Below are 6,990 nucleotides of genomic sequence, written 5' to 3' on the forward strand. Positions count from 1 at the left end.
GGGAGATGGACCTCCAAGACTGCCTTAAAATCTTACAACAACCCGGTAGCATGGCGGGACATGATTTTAACGAACGCCAGTAGTGTTGGATTGCACTACTGGCGTTCGTTAAAATCATGTCCCGCCATGCTACCGGGTTGTTGTAAGATTTTAAGGCAGTCTTGGAGGTCCATCTCCAAGGGTCTGTCCCCTATGGCACTCTATTGCCTATCTAGGGCACTACTTTAGACCAGGCCCTATGAGGAATGGCACCCTATTGCCTATCTAGGGCACTACTTTAGACCAGGCCCTATGGGGAATGGCACCCTATTGCCTATCTAGGGCACTACTTTAGACCAGGCCCTATGGAGAATGGCACCCTATTGCCTATCTAGGGCACTACTTTAGACCAGGCCCTATGGGGAATGGCACCCTATTGCCTATCTAGGGCACTACTTTAGACCAGGCCCTATGGGGAATGGCACCCTATTGCCTATCTAGGGCACTACTTTAGACCAGGCCCTATGGGGAATGGCACCCTATTGCCTATCTAGGGCACTACTTTAGACCAGGCCCTATGGGGAATGGCACCCTATTGCCTATCTAGGGCACTACTTTAGACCAGGCCCTATGGGGAATGGCACCCTATTGCCTATCTAGGGCACTACTTTAGACCAGGCCCTATGGGGAATGGCACCCTATTGCCTATATTAGTGCACTACCTTGGGGCGGCAGCGTAGCCTAGTGGTTAGAGTGTTGGACTAGTAACCGAAAGATTGCAAGATCAAATCCCCGAGCAGACAAGGTACAAATCTGTAAAAAATCAAGGCAGTTAACTCACTGTTCCTAGGCCGTAATTGAAAATAAGAATTTTTCTTAACTGACTTGTCTAGTTAAAAGAAAAATTAAAAATACCTTTGACCAGGGATCTAATAGTGATCAAAGTAGTGCCCTAGATAGGGAATAGTGATCAAAGTAGTGCCCTAGATAGGGAATAGGGTGCCATTTAGGATTCAGCCCTGGTGTTGAAGAAAAGAGCTTAGCACCACAGAAATGTTCAGAAATTAAAAAAATACATCACACATCACATAACAGTTAGAATACACTGTATATATATATTTAGAAAACCAAAAAATAAGGACATGAACTCTACTTGAAAATGATCAGGAAAACCACTGGGGCGAAAAAATAAAAAAACTGGTTGAATCAATGGGTGTTTATCAAAGTCCATAATACCGTAGCAGAGGAGGGTCGGAGAATGAGTCCCAAATCAAAGTATATGAAACAGTGCATGGAGGGCACTTCTCGAGTGCGTGTCCTCCGTTTGTACATATTTTGAAGCATGCATCGATGTAAGCTTCAACAGAAAGTAAAGAATTATGATGCAAACACATTTTATAATAAAATAAAAAAAATTACACAAATTTGATTAAAATCAATGGCTGACATTATTTGAGCTGAAGCGAGAGAAAATACAATGCGACTCGGGTATTTAAATGTTAGCTAATCACATCACATATGTTGCTTGACTACAATATTTTGCTACGTTAATAAATACAGCCCATTTTGGCATGGTTACCTACCTACAGTACCCACTGTAGTGGAGGTCGTAATGGAGCTAACTGGCTAGCTACTACTGTTAGCTTGCCAGAGAGCCACAAATAATTGTTAGCTTTGCTGCCCACGATGAATCGACATCTACCTTTTGATAACATTGGTTTATGTCGTTTTGTTGCCTGTTATTCTATCTGGTTAGCTACATTATTACGATAAACAGATAGCAATCAAATCAAATGTATTTATAAAGCTCTTCTTACATCAGCTGATGTCACAAAGTTATGTACAGAAACCTAGCTTAAAACCCCCAGACAGCAAGCATAGTTATGAATGTTATGATAGTTACGATAGTTACGAAGTAAAACATTTGCTTCGTGTATATCTTGTTTCGTCTCTATTGCCATTATCCTGGTTAGAAGAAGTCCATAGAAAATCAATAGGGCAAACTGGCTAGCCACAAAGAACTGACATCGACTTCGTGTATATCTTGTTTCGTCTCTATTGCCATTATCCTGGTTAGAAGAAGTCCATAGAAAATCAATAGGGCAAACTGGCTAGCCACAAAGAACTGACATCGACTGTACTTTGCATAGCATTAGTTTCTGTTAATTTTTTTCCTGTTTAACTAGCTAGCTCGATTACAACGATTCACATATATCTAGCTGATAATTATGAAGTAAAAGTTAGCTTTGTGTATATCTTCGTCTATTGTGGTCATCGTCCTGGCTGGAAGAAGGGTCTGTGACTGGGGAGGTGCAGCGTGAGGTAATACAGTAGAGGGGAAGTGCTTCTCAAATGGAAAGTTTTATGTGTTATGCATCCGCGCTCCACACTCGTGCTCCTGAGTACTTTCTCTTGAGGTTGAGAGTGTGGAGCGCGGTAGGATGCATATTGAGAAACACCCATTGGCTCAAACGCGGCCCACACAAACCCAGTTTATTTGATGTCTGGGTGTGTATGAGTTTGTGTGTGTGTCCGTCCGTGTGTGTGTCTGTCCGTCCGTGTGTGTGTGTGTCTGTCCGTCCGTGTGTATCTGTGTGTGTCCGTCGGTCCGTTCGTGTGTGTGTGTCCGTGTGTGTGTCTTTGTGTGTCCGTCCGTCCGTGTGTGTGTGTATCCAGTGTCCCAGCTCAGTCGGGTTCTCTGCTCTTATCTCTGATCAAGTTGAGTTCCTCCATCTTCTCCTGCAGGAAGGAGGCGGGCATGGAGGAGCCAAGGAATCTCTGGGGAGTCACAGTACAGCCCTGGGGAGAGGGAGGGTGGAGAGTCACAACACAGCCCTGGGGAGAGGGAGGGAGGGAGGGTGGAGAGTCACAACACAGCCCTGGGGGGAGGGAGGGAGGGTGGAGAGTCACAACACAGCCCTGGGGAGAGGGAGGGTGGAGAGTCACAACACAGCCCTGGGGGGAGGGAGGGAGGGTGGAGAGTCACAACACAGCCCTGGGGAGAGGGAGGGAGGGTGGGGAGTCACAACACAGCCCTGGGGAGAGGAAGGGAGGGTGGAGAGTCACAGCACAGCCCTGGGGGGAGGGTGGGAGGGTGGAGAGTCACAACACAGCCCTGGGGAGAGGGAGGGAGGGAGGGTGGAGAGTCACAACACAGCCCTGGGGAGAGGGAGGGAGGGTGGAGAGTCACAGCACAGCCCTGGGGAGAGGGAGGGAGGGTGGAGAGTCACAACACAGCCCTGGGGGGAGGGAGGGAGGGTGGAGAGTCACAACACAGCCCTGGGGGGAGGGAGGGAGGGTGGAGAGTCACAACACAGCCCTGGGGGGAGGGAGGGAGGGTGGGGAGTCACAACACAGCCCTGGGGGGAGGGAGGGAGGGTGGAGAGTCACAGCACAGCCCTGGGGGGAGGGAGGGAGGGTGGAGAGTCACAACACAGCCCTGGGGAGAGGGAGGGAGGGTGGGGAGTCACAACACAGCCCTGGGGAGAGGAAGGGAGGGTGGAAAGTCACAGCACAGCCCTGGGGGGAGGGTGGGAGGGTGGAGAGTCACAACACAGCCCTGGGGAGAGGGAGGGAGGGAGGGTGGAGAGTCACAACACAGCCCTGGGGGAGGGAGGGAGGGTGGAGAGTCACAACACAGCCCTGGGGAGAGGGAGGGAGGGTGGGGAGTCACAACACAGCCCTGGGGAGAGGAAGGGAGGGTGGAGAGTCACAGCACAGCCCTGGGGGGAGGGAGGGAGGGAGGGTGGAGAGTCACAACACAGCCCTGGGGAGAGGGAGGGTGGAGAGTCACAGCACAGCCCTGGGGAGAGGGAGGGAGGGTGGAGAGTCACAGCACAGCCCTGGGGGGAGGGTGGGAGGGTGGAGAGTCACAACACAGCCCTGGGGAGAGGGAGGGAGGGAGGGTGGAGAGTCACAACACAGCCCTGGGGAGAGGGAGGGAGGGTGGAGAGTCACAGCACAGCCCTGGGGAGAGGGAGGGAGGGAGGGTGGAGAGTCACAACACAGCCCTGGGGAGAGGGAGGGTGGAGAGTCACAGCACAGCCCTGGGGAGAGGGAGGGAGGGTGGAGAGTCACAGCACAGCCCTGGGGAGAGGGAGGGAGGGAGGGAGGGTGGAGAGTCACAGCACAGCCCTGGGGAGAGGGAGGGAGGGAGGGTGGAGAGTCACAACACAGCCCTGGGGAGAGGGAGGGTGGAGAGTCACAACACAGCCCTGGGGAGAGGGAGGGTGGGGAGTCACAACACAGCCCTGGGGAGAGGGAGGGTGGGGAGTCACAACACAGCCCTGGGGAGAGGGAGGGAGGGAGGGTGGGGAGTCACAACACAACACCGTTTCAGACAGACTGTTTCAGACAGACAGGGTCAGACAGACAGGGTCAGGCAGACTGTTTCAGACAGACAGGGTCAGACAGACAGGGTCAGGCAGACTGTTTCAGACAGACAGGGTCAGGCAGACTGTTTCAGACAGACAGGGTCAGGCAGACTGTTTCAGACAGACAGGGTCAGGCAGACTGTTTCAGACAGACAGGGTCAGGCAGACTGTTTCAGACAGACAGGGTCAGGCAGACTGTTTCAGACAGACAGGGTCAGGCAGACTGTTTCAGACAGACAGGGTCAGGCAGACTGTTTAAGACAGACAGGGTCAGGCAGACTGTTTCAGACAGACAGGGTCAGGCAGACTGCTTCAGACAGACATGGTCATGTGAAATAGTTAATTTAAAAACCTGAGCTGTGTCTGATTTGGTGTTGACGACAGGTCTTACCCTGTCTCTCTCTGTAGGGAGAACTTGCTGGTTTCCCTTCTTGTCCACACTCACAGGCATCCACAACCCCGGGTCTGTCTGGGTGGACCGGTCCGAGAGCGATGAGTCACCTCCGTTACACAGAGTGGACCGGTCCAAGTCCCTCCTATTACGGTTGTTACCCCAATTACTGTTACCCCCGGGGAAAACAAATGTGTTGTCTTCCGAAGAACCTGTTTGGACACACACAGCAGTGTGATAGAGTGCCAGTCACTAGCAGTAGGGTGATGTGATAGAGTGCCAGTCACTAGCAGTAGGGTGATGTGATAGAGTGTCAGTCACTAGCAGTAGGGTGATGTGATAGAGTGTCAGTCACTAGCAGTAGGGTGATGTGATAGAGTGTCAGTCACTAGCAGTAGGTTGATGTGATAGAGTCAGTCACTAGCAGTAGGGTGATGTGATAGAGTGTCAGTCACTAGCAGTAGGTTGATGTGATAGTGTCAGTCACTAGCAGTAGGGTGATGTGATAGAGTGTCAGTCACTAGCAGTAGGGTGATGTGATAGAGTGTCAGTCACTAGCAGTAGGGTGATGTGATAGAGTGCCAGTCACTAGCAGTAGGTTGATGTGATAGAGTGTCAGTCACTAGCAGTAGGTTGATGTGATAGTGTGTCAGTCACTAGCAGTAGGGTGATGTGATAGAGTGTCAGTCACTAGCAGTAGGGTGATGTGATAGAGTGTCAGTCACTAGCAGTAGGTTGATGTGATATAGTGTCAGTCACTAGCAGTAGGGTGATGTGATAGAGTGTCAGTCACTAGCAGTAGGGTGATGTGATAGAGTGTCAGTCACTAGCAGTAGGTTGATGTGATAGTGTGTCAGTCACTAGCAGTAGGGTGATGTGATAGAGTGTCAGTCACTAGCAGTAGGGTGATGTGATAGAGTGTCAGTCACTAGCAGTAGGGTGATGTGATAGAGTGTCAGTCACTAGCAGTAGGGTGATGTGATAGAGTGTCAGTCACTAGCAGTAGGTTGATGTGATAGAGTCAGTCACTAGCAGTAGGTTGATGTGATAGAGTCAGTCACTAGCAGTAGGTTGATGTGATAGAGTGTCAGTCACTAGCAGTAGGTTGATGTGATAGAGTCAGTCACTAGCAGTAGGGTGATGTGATGGAGTGTCAGTCACTAGCAGTAGGTTGATGTGATAGAGTCAGTCACTAGCAGTAGGGTGATGTGATGGAGTGTCAGTCACTAGCAGTAGGGTGATGTGATGGAGTGTCAGTCACTAGCAGTAGGGTGATGTGATGGAGTGTCAGTCACTAGCGGTAGGTTGATGTGATAGAGTGTCAGTCACTAGCGGTAGGTTGATGTGATAGTCAGTCACTAGCAGTACCTCATTATTATAGAGTGTCAGTCACTAGCAGTACCTCATTATTATAGAGTGTCAGTCACTAGCAGTACCTCATTATTATAGAGTGTCAGTCACTAGCAGTACCTCATTATTATAGAGTGTCAGTCACTAGCAGTACCTCATTATTATAGAGTGTCAGTCACTAGCAGTACCTCATTATTATAGAGTGTCAGTCACTAGCAGTACCTCATTATTATAGAGAATATAACAAGCAACCAGCCAGTCACTAGCAGTACCTCATTATTATAGAGAATATAACAAGCAACCAGCCAGTCACTAGCAGTACCTCATTATTATAGAGTGTCAGTCACTAGCAGTACCTCATTATTATAGAGAATATAACAAGCAACCAGCCAGTCACTAGCAGTACCTCATTATTATAGAGTGTCAGTCACTACCAGTACCTCATTATTATAGAGTGTCAGTCACTAGCAGTACCTCATTATTATAGAGAATATAACAAGCAACCAGCCAGTCACTAGCAGTAGGGTGATGTGATAGAGTGTCAGTCACTAGCAGTAGGTTGATGTGATAGAGTGTCAGTCACTAGCAGTAGGTTGATGTAATAGAGTGTCAGTCACTAGCAGTAGGGTGATGTGATAGAGTGCCAGTCACTAGCAGTAGGTTGATGTGATAGAGTCAGTCACTAGCAGTAGGGTGATGTGATAGAGTGTCAGTCACTAGCAGTAGGGTGATGTGATAGAGTGTCAGTCACTAGCAGTAGGGTGATGTGATAGAGTGTCAGTCACTAGCAGTAGGGTGATGTGATAGAGTGTCAGTCACTAGCAGTAGGGTGATGTGATAGAGTGTCAGTCACTCTGCAGTAGGGTGATGTGATAGAGTGTCAGTCACTAGCAGTAG

General features: G+C 49.6%; 1 protein-coding gene across 1 annotated transcript in view; it reads right to left on the minus strand.

Annotated features, from left to right (window-relative positions):
* Window positions 1–838: 838 nt before the first annotated feature.
* Window positions 839–6,990, minus strand: part of ryr1b (ryanodine receptor 1b (skeletal)) — a 261,073-nt gene continuing 254,921 nt past the window's right edge. The window contains exons 68-69 of the mRNA XM_038973731.1: window positions 4,744–4,955; window positions 839–2,778 (exon numbers count right to left, since the gene is read on the minus strand). Of these exons, the coding sequence (XP_038829659.1) occupies window positions 2,665–2,778; window positions 4,744–4,955 (326 nt within the window). The 3' untranslated portion in view covers window positions 839–2,664. The remainder of the gene's footprint in view (window positions 2,779–4,743; window positions 4,956–6,990) is intronic.

This window comes from Salvelinus namaycush, chromosome 34, assembly GCF_016432855.1.
Source record: "Salvelinus namaycush isolate Seneca chromosome 34, SaNama_1.0, whole genome shotgun sequence".
Classification (NCBI taxonomy): Eukaryota; Metazoa; Chordata; class Actinopteri; order Salmoniformes; family Salmonidae; genus Salvelinus; species Salvelinus namaycush.